This window comes from Chroicocephalus ridibundus, chromosome 15 (genome assembly GCF_963924245.1).
Source record: "Chroicocephalus ridibundus chromosome 15, bChrRid1.1, whole genome shotgun sequence".
NCBI classification, from domain to species: Eukaryota; Metazoa; Chordata; class Aves; order Charadriiformes; family Laridae; genus Chroicocephalus; species Chroicocephalus ridibundus.
In genome coordinates, this window is record NC_086298.1 from 6,242,487 (window position 1) to 6,255,573 (window position 13,087).

General features: G+C 55.2%; 2 protein-coding genes across 2 annotated transcripts; one reads left to right on the plus strand and one right to left on the minus strand.

Moving 5' to 3' along the window:
• Positions 1 to 44: 44 nt before the first annotated feature.
• On the minus strand, positions 45 to 6,139 carry COQ4 (coenzyme Q4). The gene is made up of 7 exons (XM_063352683.1): positions 6,013 to 6,139; positions 5,711 to 5,899; positions 5,138 to 5,234; positions 3,315 to 3,417; positions 2,839 to 2,968; positions 1,866 to 1,959; positions 45 to 1,240 (listed from the first exon to the last, which is right to left on the minus strand). The coding sequence occupies exons 1-7, from the start codon at positions 6,137 to 6,139 to the stop codon at positions 1,078 to 1,080; spliced, it is 903 nt and encodes a 300-aa protein (XP_063208753.1). The 3' UTR covers positions 45 to 1,077.
• TRUB2 (TruB pseudouridine synthase family member 2) lies at positions 6,101 to 12,663 on the plus strand. The gene is made up of 8 exons (XM_063352682.1): positions 6,101 to 6,234; positions 6,347 to 6,475; positions 7,040 to 7,114; positions 7,661 to 7,722; positions 8,034 to 8,115; positions 8,796 to 8,868; positions 9,317 to 9,453; positions 10,217 to 12,663. The coding sequence occupies exons 1-8, from the start codon at positions 6,138 to 6,140 to the stop codon at positions 10,504 to 10,506; spliced, it is 945 nt and encodes a 314-aa protein (XP_063208752.1). The 5' UTR covers positions 6,101 to 6,137; the 3' UTR covers positions 10,507 to 12,663.
• The last annotated feature ends 424 nt before the right edge of the window (positions 12,664 to 13,087 follow it).

Here is a 13,087-nt window from a genome sequence, read left to right on the forward strand (position 1 = left end):
TTCACATCAGACCTCCCCCTCGGAAGGAAAGGGATAACAAACCACAATCTCCACCATGGATTTTATTAAGCAAGAAGGAATTTCAACAGCAAACCCACACGTACAAAGAGCCCCCAGCCTCGCGGCTCTCTGCCCTCGCATCTGACAGCTCTGCACTCCAGCCATCGGCAGTCTGGAGCCCCGTTTAATTAACCCAGACAGCAATTAGCTCCCAGACACAGCGCAAGCAGCCGCCGTTTCTGTGCTCCCACGATTCAGCCCCTTATTCCCAGTCACGTCATTTTGCTTCCCAAGGAGGGGAGGATTCCTATTGAAAACCCAGCGTAATCACATGGATTTCAGCATTTTTGATGGGGAGGGACTACAGGGAGACACGGCAGCCTGGGATCGACTCTCGAACAGCCAATCCAGCAGGGATAATATCCAAAGGTATTTTCCCGCCTGCTCCCGTGGGCATGCAATCACACACTGCCTGGTCTCCAAGGCGTGAGACACATCCCATATGACCCACCAGGAGACCGGTCAGGCACCAGTACGAGATGGGATTTCACTGTTGCACACACCAAACTTGCCCCCGGGCTGCTCTGTAAATCACTGGTTTAGCTCCAACCCAGGGTGGCCCCAAGATTTTAAGCCTTGATCTTCTCAGGGAAGGTGGGAGGAGGAATTTACCGACGCAGCCCTAGAGCTGCAGAAGGCCAAGGTGTTGGTTTGCTGCAGCGTGTTGTAAACCAGCTCTGCTCCCACCCATCCCCACATTTCAGAGCATCAATACCGGAGCGCTGCTGCTGGGGGGACCCGAGCAGCCAGACCCAGCTGGGAAAGGCACGGCGGGCCCTGCCATCCCTCCACTGAATCACAAACAGCTAAAAAGGTCAAGTTTTGTCATGGCACAGGAAGGTGCCACTTGGCTTCTACCAACAGGAGGGTGCCAGCTCTTGGCAGGAGAAAACTCAGCCCCCGGGTCCGTGGCGGCTGGTAGCAGAGCCACGCTGCGCTCTCGGGCAGGAGGAGATGGAGCGTGGCAGGGGACGGCTGCCAGCGGGGATCCCCCGTCCCCTCCCCGTACTTGAGCGCTCACACTCGAACGGCCGGAGGAGGGAAGATGCCAATCTCCTCCCGCAGGGACTCCACTGGCTGCTCCCAGCGCTGCTCGTAGTAGACATTGAGGATACAGCTGGCGTTGCGCCCGCTCCGAATCGCCCAGGGAACCAGCTCGGTGGCCAGGACCTGCAGCTTTCTGGAACAAAAGACACAGACGGTGGCAGTTTTGATTTCCATGTTTTGTTTTTAATTTCCTTCTCCGAGTCCCCACTGCAAGCAGATGCCAACCCACGTGTTCCATGTAACCCTCCACCCTTCTGGCATCCCTCCCGCCTATCTCACAGGGGAAACTGAGGCACAGAAGAGGACAGTGTGCTGGGAAGTCTACAGCCAGCAGCAGACCCAAGACCAGAGCTGAAGTTCTGCAGTCCCCAAACTGTGCTGGGCCACCAAAACAGATGTGCTGGGGCAGAGAACAGCCACCAGCAGGTAAGGGTCCTGCTGGCCCTCAACAGGGGCCCAGTCAAGGGCAGCCAGGCCCGGGCATTGCTCCTGCTGCCTGGCACAGGAGGTTGGGTGCTGGAAGCAGATGAAGCATCAGTTTCTGCTTCAGTGACCAGACAAAGCCATGCCTCCCGCTGTCACCGCTTCCCTGGGCTGTGGGGACGGAGCAGCAGGTTCACACAAGGGATCCCTGACTGACTCCCTCCTGCAAAATAGCAGTGTCCCCTCTTCGTCCCCAGAGGACCCTGGCAAGCGACACCCAGGCTGATGCGTCCCCAGGGCAGAGACTCCCTTCATCGGCCAGTGCCGGTGCCTACCGTGCGCTGAGACGGACAGGGCCGAACGCTGCTCCCAGGACACACATGGGCAGCCCCGTCTGGATGGCTTCGAACCACTTCACCACCACCTCACCTGGGGGGGAGCAGGGAGGCCGTGAGCGGAGAAGGTGCCTAGGTCAAGGGCTAGCCAGGGCCACATGGTCCCGCATCACAGGCTGCACGATGCGTCCCTTCCCAAGGACAGCTACGCACCATCCCCTCCGCCTCCACGTCAGGACTCGGGAATGCTTCCCAAGTCTGGCCATGGCCTCATCCCGCACCAGGACGAGCCTTGTTGTGCACCACCCACCCGAGAGGGACAGCCCCGGGGGCAAAAGCACCCCACAGGTGAGGCCCCGTGAGCTTGGGAAACACCTCCCGGGCAGGCCGGCTCCCCGCAGATCTTTAGCAATGCAATTGCCGAAGCCTGATCCCCTGCACGGCTCTCCCCGTCTCTCAGCACGGAACAGACCTTTCGCAAAAGCCACCAGGGCTCAGCCGAAACCTGCATAGGAGACCTGACACGCCGGTTCCCGCAGGCTCACCGGCAAGGCTCGACTTGCGACTTGCTATTGACTCAGACACAAAATGAGGGCAAAGGACACAGGGACGCGCAGATAAGGAGCAACCAGGAACCCCCCAGTTCTGCCTTCACTCAGAGCTTGCAAAACATTCCTCCCTTGGTGCCACCCTCCCTGACAGGCAGCAAACACCCCCTCTGCCCACGCAGCAGCTGCCTGCACCCAGGGCTTGGGCAGAGCATCTCCCAGCGGGGAAAGGTGACATCCCATGGGCTCTTGGCCACCACAGAGCCAGCAATGCAGGATGGTGACGATGCAAACCTCCCCACACACCTCCCCACACTGAGGATCGGGGAGTCCGACTGGCCCAGCCTGCTCTGTTCTTTGGAGACCTGGCTGAGAACCATCAGTGGGGTTTGGGAGCGCAGCCCTCCGTGCCCGCTGCCGCTCACCCAGCATGTTGGTTGGCATGCCCAGGAGGGTGTGCATCAGGTCGTGGACTTCCCGGTACCTCTGGATCACGTACGCCAGCTCTTCATCATCAATAAACTTGGGCGGCATCCGGGTGTCTGGAGAAACCTTCTGCAAATTCAAAGAGGTTCAATTCAGCCTCCTCCAAAACTCAAGTTTCTGATCTCATTCTTTAATGCGCAGCAGTAGGTGGTCACCTCCATCAGCGCATTTCCCAGGCCCAACGATGGGGGTCAGTGTCATTTACACAGCTGAAAACCAGGGACTGCGCAGCACCGATGACACATCCACCAACATCCAACACCCAGCATCTCATCCCATCCCCTCGACTCCCTCTCATTCCCGGAGGGTTCCCCACAGGTTCCTCCACGGCTCCAATCTCCCCCTAAGGCGCATCCGTGCTCCCAGCACAGGGATCAGCTACAGCCATTTGCACCCTGCGAAACCCCACACTCACGTTGTCCTCCAAGAACCGGACGTACTCCCGGCCCAGCGTGCCGTCTGGCAGCCCCCGCAGCCTGTCCATGTCCAGGGTGGAAAGACGGATGCGAGGTCGTTCCCTGAAAGTGAAACACAGGTCAGTGAGTCTCACAGGGAAACCCACAGCAGGGGGTCCTGCAGAAAAGGAGCCCCTGGAAACCCCCATCCGCTGCCTCTGCCCTTCCCAGGCATTTTCCTCGCACGGATCCTGACTGCCTGCTGCGGGGACAGCACCATCCTTATTTCTGTTGCTGAGGCTGGGACACAAATTGCTTAAAGGATCTACCTGAAGCCTTGGCAACAAAAGAGCTCTCATCTTGCACTCCTGTAAAACTCCGGTTGGAAAAGCACCGGTGTCCTCTGCACCGAAACGCTGCCACACGGGCTGCTGGCCAGGCACAGCCCCCAGCAACAGCAGGCCCTGGGGGAGCACAGCTCTTTAGCATCCCTGCAAAGCAGCCAGAGCTTCAAAGGAACAACCCTACAAAGGGGAGGGAATCTATTCTACACACAGGTTCAATTTCTCTCCTGCTCAGGCTTTCACCGCCAGCCACGTGGCAGCCATGCACGGACAGGTCTCCTCTCCAGGCGGTTGGCAAACAGGTGCCCCACAGCCCTGGAACTAAACAAAAGCCCTTTTATTTCCATGCACAGGATAAACTCTTCCCATGATAAAAGCCCTGCAGTGGATCCAGGAGCTGCTCAGCTCCTGGAGCGGAGGTGTCAGGGAGATAAGCAGGACTTACACCAGCTTTACCCTGGCTGCAGATGTTTCCTTGTGTATTTGGTGTCAAAGGGACCTCAGCAGCTTGGAGGATTAAAAAACCCACTTGTGCGCACAAACTGGACCACTGCAAATCCCTGCAATGCCACGGGGCAAGGTGCAGGTGGAGACGTCTCTCCCCAGCCCTTGGTGCCTTTGCTGTCCCCTCGCCCTGGGCAGTTCCTCTGGAGCTCAGCCCCATCCTGGTGCTCTCTGTGTGCTTTGCCAGGAGAGTGTCTGGAGCCAGGATCAGGCTGCTCGGCACAAATGTGTGGCAAAAAGCAGCTTTTCCCCATCCCCTTCATGGTACAACCCAAACGATACACAAGCAGCAGGCGTGACATGTAACGAGGAGCAGGGAGAAGGCAAGTAAATAAGCAGTAAGATCTTGGTTAATAAGAGGCTCGTGAAGTCCCTCCTGGTGCTCAGCCTTGCTGCGCTCGACAAGTCCCTGCAGACACGGAAGGAAAAGTGATCAAGTCTTAACAAAGAAGACAAGAGAAATGGCCTCATTTCACAGCCTGGGGATATGCTGCAGGCGCAGGGAAAGAAAACACGGAGGTGTCTACGGAGGAGGCAGACCAGTGGAGATGAAGTCTCCAACGCAAGGAGAGGCAACAGCAGGCGCAGGGAGAAATCCGTGGACGTGGTGGGCTTTTATGGCTGCTGAGGAGTGAGGAAAACCCACCATGTCCACAGATTTCTCCCTTGCGCCTGCTGCTGCCTCTCCTTGCGTTGGCACCTGCCAGTTCCAGCAGCGGAGCAGAACAGACAGACAGCAGCACTTGAAACAGGGCTGGGCCCAGCAGCTGCTGTGCTCTCGCCCTTAGACTCGCCACAGGGCTCTTGTGATCGTTAAAAATAAAGTAAAATAAACAACCTGGAGGGTTAGGGCTAACAAAACGCCCGTGCTGCTTTCAAGCCAGGGAGCACAGGGCTCTCTCCCTTCACGGGGCCCAAGGAATGTGTTTGGCCTCGCATCTCCCTCCCCACCACGAACCACACGGCGAGGGAGGGAGGGATGCGGAGGGACGCACTGGAGGATGCGGTAACCTTCAGGGTGGTGTTTCATCTTGTCTCGCAGGTTGGGCAGGGCAAGGCAGCCCGTGGTCTCCCCGAGGACTGCCACCATGTCTGAAAGAGAGACCAGAGAATGACCCAAGAGCGGTTTTCGCAACACCCGGCTGCCCTCGGTGGGCAGGTGAGGAAATGGGGCAATGACCCCCTTGGCCAGGAGCAGGCAGGAAGCCTGTGGCAAAGCAGGGACCCCGCTAACCGCGGATCTTCAGCCTCGGGGCTGCTCTGCCCTGGTGTCACGTGCAGGGAGGGATGTAGGAGCAGGCATGAGGCCTGGGGGATCAAGGAGGAATGACATGGGGTTGGGTGGCATCAGAAGGGGTCAGGAGGAGATCGCGGCGGGTGTTTGGGGATCCTCATCCCATCTCTTCCACAGCCCCTGCCCTGGGCCTTGTTTCTCAGCCCTGCACTTGCCCCGTTACCCAACAGGAGGAGAAATGAAGTCCCTGAGAAGCTCCCAGGAGACACGGGACAGGATTTGCTGGACGTTAACGAGAACCGTGGGTGGAAGGGGCTCCCCTCGCCGGGCTTACCGTGCCTGTAGGGGTCATAGAGAGCCATGACGGCCGAGCCGGCGGCCAGCAGCGCCTTCTGCAGCGGGCTGGTGGGGATGTGCCCGGGATACAGCTGGTAGCACCCTTCCTCCACCTCCTCCACCTCCTCCTCCTCCCCGCTGCGTCCGTCCCCTGCCCGCGGCTCGGCGCGGCTCAGACGGGCTGTGCCTGCGGGGAGCGAGGGGATGAGGGACCGGCGGGGCCGCGGGGCACCGCAACGGGGCGGGCACCGCCGGGACGCCCTTGGGGCCGCCCGCCGGGGAAGGGGACAAGCCACTTGCCTGGGGAAACGGGACCCGCCCGCAGCAGCGGGACCCCCGCCCGCACCGCCCGCCGCAGCAGCAGCATCGTGTCCCCCCCCCCGCCGCCGCCGCCCGCCCCGGAAGCGGCCGCGGCGCGGAGCAGCATGGCGGCCGTACCGGGCGGGCTCTTCGCCGTCTACAAGCCGGCGGGGGTGGCGTGGGGCCGCGTCCGTGAGGCGGTGGAGACGCGGCTGCTGCGCGGTGAGGGCGGCGGGATCCCCCTCCCCACCCCGTCCCGTCCCCCTCTCCCGGGGGGCTGCCGGACGCCACCCTGACCGACCCCCCCCCCCCCCGCCCCGCTTCTCTTTTGCAGAGCTGAACGCGGCGCCGGGGCGCCCCCCGAGGCAGCACGTCCGATTCCTGCCCGCCCCGGACGGGGGCGATGGCGGGGCCACCGGGCTGGTGGCCGCCAGGGTGCCGGTGCTGGCCGACCACCCCCTCGGTAAGGGCCGCCGCGGGGCCTCGGCCTGGGAGGGGCGATGGGACCCCCCAGGGTGCGGGGACCGCCCAGGGCGGTGGGAGCCCCGGGAGTGATGGGGGTCCTGGAGGCGGTGGGGGCCCCGGGGGTGATGGGATCTCCGGGGTGGTATCACACCCGGGGGTGATGGGACCCTTGAGGAGGTGGGATCCGCCAGGGCAGTGGGACCCCCCCGGGGTGATCAGATCCCCCAGGGCGATCAGACCCCCAGAGGTAATGGGAGCCCTAGGGGTGATGGGACCCTCCGGGGGCGGTGGGACCCCCCAGGGTGATGGAAGTCCTAGGGGTGATGGGACCCTCCAGGGGCAGTGGGACACCCCAGGGTGATGGAAGTCCTAGGGGTGATGGGACCCTCCAGGGGTGGTGGGACCCCCCAGGGTGATGGAAGTCCTAGGGGTGATGGGACCCTCCAGGGGTGGTGGGACCCCCCAGGGTGATGGAAGTCCTAGGGGTGATGGGACCCTCTGGGGGCGGTGGGACCCCCTGGGCGGGTGCTGCAAACTGACCCCGACAGTGTCTCCGTGTCAGTCCGAGGTCCGCGCTTCAGGCGGCTGAAGATCGGAGCGGGTCACCGGCTGGACGTGAAGGCCTCAGGAGTCTTCGGTGGGTCTTGTCCCAGAGCAGCACTGCATCCCACTGGCTGCGAGTGATGGGTTTATGCGTGGGGAAGAAGCAGTGAACACAGCAGGATCCCCCGGGTCTCACAACCCAGCTGGCAGTATAAATGCTAAAACACAGAAGAAATGATGCAATATGACACTGGCGATACCAGGAGATGGGAGCGACCCCTTACCCCAGGGTACAGGGCTTTGCTGTGAGACGCCCTGCTCCTGCCTGTGACACCGTCCACGATGTGCCACGTAACCCCCGTCTCTGCTCCACCGTGGCTGGCATTGCTAATTATTTGCCCTGAAGTACCCAGGTGGAAAGTTCTGGGGAAATCCAAGTGCCCTTGTTACAGCCTTACCGTAGTTTTAACGACAGGCTGTGATTTGGGGGTCTAATTGCACTCCTCAGACATGACTTCTAAGGAGAGATGTCCATGTCTGGGGGAGAAGAAAAGTAGTGCGAGCGTGCAGTGCTGTGTCAGTGCACGTCAGTAACTTCCCCTGGGGCTGAATAACGGGTTCCCCTTCTCTTGTGTTTCAGTACTTGGCATAGGCCATGGGAACAAGCTGCTCACTGACCTGTACAACTGCCACCTGACCAAGGTAGGTGATGGCTCTGAAGGGCCCCCAGAACATCTGAGCGCAGCATCACACCGCAGTCCTGCCCCGCTGCCCCGGGCCGGCCTCGTGGCAGTGACTCTGCTGCGGAGTCTCAAACCCACCCATGCTTTGGAGAGCTTGTCGAGGTCCAGAATTTTGTCCTTCACATGGGCATCCACACGTGTCCATATGAGCAGAGGACGCCACTGTCTTTTTGTGCAACATCGCCACAGCCCGCGCTTCCTCGCAGAATATTGCTGCTCAATTGTTTGGAGTATTTCTTTGATAAATCCCACTCTTTGCCCTTCTTCAAGGTTTACACTGTTGGCGGGCTGTTCGGTAAAGCCACGGATGACTTCTCAGACACAGGGAAGCTAGTAGAGAAGACGACATTTGGTAAGAAACTGAATTGACATGTTTTTTTAAAAAAGCAAAACCAGAACACCAAACAAACAGCACGCTCACTGTAAGGCATTGAACCTGGTGAATGGCACAACGATCAAAGCTATGCCCTGCACGCTTTCTAGTCGTTATTTTAACACGGCCCACGCTCAATCCTAACATCACAGTCCACCTGCTCCAAATACAACCACGATATCTACAAAGCCAGTACGAGTCCTGGTGACGGTGGCTGCTGCTGGATTGGTTGGGACCCAGATCTCTCCGTAAACCATGCCTAGAGACAGCGGTTAGAGGCTTTCATTGAATGAAACTCTTCCAACACACAACATGAGGAACTGGAGGCAACATCTTGAAATCGGTTAAGAGTGATTTTTCCCTTTGTAGTGCAGCACTGTGCTGCTTTGTGCGTCACCACGGCGCAGCTGGGGGAAGCGACGCTGCTCAGGAGTGACTTGGGGCTCAGAACAAGATGATCTTTAAGGTCCCTTCCCACCCAAACCATTGTGTGGTTCTGTGCTCCGCTAAAGCCGCCTCTTGGCAGTTCTCATCAGCCCGCTTCGGTGTGACTGCCTGCCAAAGGGACAGCAACGCCCTGGTGGCACATTTCAGACTGCCGTCTCTCTCCCGTTTCTGGATGGATAATGGAGACTTTGTTTCTGCCTTAATATTCGCAGATCATATCACAAGGGAGAAGCTGGAACGGATTCTCGCTGTCATTCAAGGAACAAATCATAAGGCCCTGCTGATGTACGTATCCAGTGGGGAAACGCAGCTGACCTGATCTGACTGCCGTTTGCTGGTCTTTAAAAAGAAATTAGATGATTTTGTTTGCCATAATCAAGTCTTTAAAGGTTGGAGTGCGAGACAGGAACAGAGAGAAGCTGCTCTGAGTGCTCTGTGCTCTGGTGAGAGGTCGCAGTTAAGTGTCCTTCTCATATCCTGAAATCTCCAGCTATTTTGGGACTACTAGCTACATTAGGACCTACAAAAATATCTTGTAGACGTGACCAAGTACCTCCCTCCCAGACTGACAGTACACATATCATAGTATTAAAATCTATGCAAAGACTCGACACACAGGGAGTTTTAAGAATAAAAATTGCAGCTCTGCTTTATTGGGGGTGGAGATATTTTGAATGCCATTGAAGGGAAGTACTAAGTGCCTGCGCTGCTCCCTTTTTTTCCCTCTTTCCAGGCATTCTAACATCGATATGAAAACACAAGAGGCATACGAGCTGGCTGTCAAAGGGTTGCTTCGTCCCATGGGAAAAAGCCCTCCGATAATCACAGCAATCCGATGCCTCCAGTTCGTGCTTCCAGAATTCCAGCTAGGTAGGACTGGTACAGAAACTACTGGGGAAGTCTGAGTATGTACTACAGCAAATAAGTCGGTCAACTTCAGTTTCTTATTCGTGATTTAAGGCAAAATGAGCTGGTGGGAACTTTGTATCAACTTGTAACTGGTAATCCCTGTAGAAAATTTAATGGTTTGTAGTTTCCACAGTCCCAAAAGCTCAATAGATGAAATCTTTAGTGCAGTGGAAAGATTTGTTGGTAGGGCAAGACCTGGACCCCTCACAGTACTGAAGCTGCCGTAGTAAATCAAGCCAGCTGTGCACCTAGCTCAGGTTTTCCCTGCCAGTTCCAGGTCTAAGGCTGAGCCAATAAAATTTGCACAATGAATAGTATGGGGCAAAATTCTTCCTTATCCCAACGTTTCAGTGTAACACGTTTCAGTGTTGGTTTTGTTTTTTTTTTTAAAGCGTGGTTTGCTTTCCTGCAGCCAGTCTCCTACTCCTCACAAATTATTTGTCTTATTAAAAAGGTACCTTTTCCTGTCCCTTTTGAAATACCTAAATGTCTACATTGCTCTCCTGTATATATAGGTTGTTTTCTAAAACATTCACTTTGGGAGGGGCTAGGACACCCTGCAGTATTCCAGAAAATCATAGTCCACCCCTGCTGTATCTTAAATAGTCTCTTCTGCCAAACCAGTTCTTTCAGCAAAACTGTGAGCGATGTCTGGATTTACAGACAAGGTCTGAGTTTGTGTCAATGCTTCGCTGCTTCTGACGGAATCTCTCTGTCCTTCTAGAAATCCATTGCTTGCATGAGACTCAGCAGTACCTCCGAAAAATAGTTCATGAGATTGGTCTGGAGCTGAAATCCTCTGCCGTGTGCACACAAGTGCGAAGAATACGCGACGGTGTTTTCACGCTGGACGATGCTCTGCTGAGAACCCAGTGGAACCTGCAGAGCATACAGAATGCCATTTGGGACTGTCAGCTGAAAGTGCAAACAGAGTTAGAGAAAACACTAGGCCATCAGGATAAAAGTCTCCGTGATAAGATGGACGCCGAGATGGGCCACGCTGCAGACAGCTGAGCGTGTGCTACGGGGGGAACGTCCACGGGCGATCTCTGTAGCACAATAACGCAGCCACACGCTGACAGCGTGACGGACAGCAGAAGGAAAGAGGTTAATTGCAGTTCACTTCCACCCTTTCCTTGAGATGACTTTAATCAGAGAGGCATTTTTTTCACTGACAGGCTGTATAATTTTTTTTTTTTTTTAAAGCGTCACAAACAGTTCATTAACAGGAGTGAGCTGTGCCAAAATTCCTGTTGACTTCGGGAACATTAGGTTGCTAAGGGATATAAAAACCCATCCCCAAATTGTTTAGCAGCAGGAAACAGGCAGCGTCTTACAGAGCTGTATTCCCTTGACTGCACAGATCTGTGTGTTCCTTGCAAGTGGCGGAATAACTTATCTCCTGTATGGATTTTATTTTCCCTCTGTTGTCCTAGAGTATTTTCGTTCCGTGAGTCCTGCTTTCAGAAAAGCAAGAGCTCAAAATCAGACTAAAAGAGGGACGTGCGGGAGAAAACAGTTTACACAAAGCAATGCAAGGGAATGGTTATATCCAGGGTGTGAGGAGGAAAGTGGCTTGTGATAGGGACTGATGCATAAGATACACAAGAAATAAAACTGAAAGTGACCTGAAGGGGAAGAGGCTGGTTCTTGGCTCAGTACTCATCCATGAATATAAAGACTCATTAAAAAAAAAGGCATGCAGCTTTCCCCCGCCCCGAGGAACCCAGGGCGTTCGGGGGTCTGTGGTATCCTGCTCTGCAGCAGCTCCATGCAGACGGCGCGTACTGCCCTTCAGTGAAGCTCTGTAATGCCATTTGTTCTCCGTTACCTCATTACAGATGGGTCTGACTTAGCAGAAACACACTTCCTAAATTTAAATTAAAAATCTGAAGTTACTGTTATTGCACTCCGTATTTTTCCAGCTCTACACTTAGCTAGCAAGTTTGGAGATCTATTTATAGAGAGCAGAGGATTTGTTCTATTCCTCTTCTGGATTCGGACTAAGGCCAGCATATTTCATCCTCCAGATAGTCATTAAAGTACAAGAAGTAACTGGGAGGAGCAGTAAGAGGGGCTGTGACGAAGTACCTCAGTGGCAGAGTCCAGTCCTGTCCTGAAGCACCCCAGGAGTCATTAACTTAGAGCCTGGAATCTTTCAGTTGTTCTGGGTTTCCCTGCTCTGCAGAGAGCTGCCAGAACAGCAGCGGAGCGGAGCTGCCACCACGTGGCACGTCACCGTGCCAGCCGCAGAGCCGCGGGGACTCCCCAAGGGCAGGTCGCTCTTACCTCAGCTGGTTGGTTCTGGGCGCGTTCATCCTCCGTGGACACGGGACTGGGGTCAGGGTACCTTCCACGGACAACTGTCCTGAGCTAACTGCAGCGTAAACCCATCACCACGGGAGCCTGAGTTCTGGAGCCGGGCAGAACCCTTGCACAGCTACAGCTGCAAGCTTTAATACTAATGCTCCTACCAGGAGGCAAAAACATGGACTTCTCAGTCCTTAAATAACTTTGGTCATGGAGCATACTCCATCCTACGTGGCCTACACCTAACGCAATCTGAACGAATTTCTGTACGTACTTCCCATTGCAAAAAACCACTTCCAGTTGCATGTGCCAGACTAAAGTTTTGGTGGGAACACTCCAGGATAAACCAGTTCTTCCACACAGAAAATACCAGCCAAAACAGCAAAGTAGGTTTTGAGAACAAAGTTATTATTTCCCAGTTCTTGTCTTCTTGTTACTTTTTTCCTCCCCTTAAAACTACTCCAAAACACAGGAGTTTTTCACACTTGGGAAGAGGGGGTTTATGGTGGAGAGGATACACCTGTAACCACACCCGTGAGAGTCCATTCTTACATGGCCACGGTAAATACCCTCCAGAGAAGCACACCTGCACGTTAGCAGAGACTTGCTTGAATGAGTCACACAATACAGATACTTTGCCTTTTCCCGGGCTTTAGACCCCTGCCCACGGCTTTTGTAGTAAAACAAGGCGTTTGTTAGTGATGCTTCTGTGCCAGGTCCAGAACCGAGAGCACAGAAAGAAACAGTTACCTCTTCTGAGCAGCAGCCTCGTGGCCTTTTTATGGTTTCCAAGCACTACGAAGACAGATTCATTTGATTCAAATTTAGAAATAGTGACCAGACTGCAGCATGGGCCTGACCAGAGACCAGGGGGGGAAACTTACTGGCAAGAAGGGCTTACAAGTAGAAAGGGGCAGAAGGACATCAAGCTTGAGTGAAAAAAAGGACAACAGATCTGCAGTCAGCAGGGTGCTTCATCACTCAGAACTGCACGAAGCAGCCAAATTTAGTCTGTACAGTCACCCCCAATCCTAACACCTGACATTGGAACACTCAGGCTCTCAACATAATTTTGTGTTTAGGAGACGGCCACTTTCGCAGTGACTCTGCATCTAGAAGAGAGCAAAGGTAATCCAGCACCTACCCATTACTGGGTACTGCTGCCACGCTGCCTCCATTAAGCCCTCAGAAAACATTTGAATAATAGATGTTACAGTTGTCTCAGAATATAGTTTAAGAATTTGTTCCCAGGTTCATGCAATGTTTTATAGGCTCTTAAAGGGAA

Coding starts and splice junctions, on each gene's coding strand:
- TRUB2 (XM_063352682.1), top strand. CDS start 6,138: ATGGCGGCCGTACCGGGCGGGCTCTTCGCCGTCTACAAGCCGGCGGGG. Junction 6,476..7,039: donor GCTGGCCGACCACCCCCTCG/GTAAGGGCCGCC, acceptor TCTCCGTGTCAG/TCCGAGGTCCGCGCTTCAGG. Junction 7,115..7,660: donor GAAGGCCTCAGGAGTCTTCG/GTGGGTCTTGTC, acceptor CTTGTGTTTCAG/TACTTGGCATAGGCCATGGG.
- COQ4 (XM_063352683.1), bottom strand. CDS start 6,139: ATGCTGCTCCGCGCCGCGGCCGCTTCCGGGGCGGGCGGCGGCGGCGGG. Junction 2,969..3,314: donor TCCGGTTCTTGGAGGACAAC/GTGAGTGTGGGG, acceptor TTGAATTTGCAG/AAGGTTTCTCCAGACACCCG. Junction 1,960..2,838: donor CATGCCAACCAACATGCTGG/GTGAGCGGCAGC, acceptor GCTCCCCCCCAG/GTGAGGTGGTGGTGAAGTGG.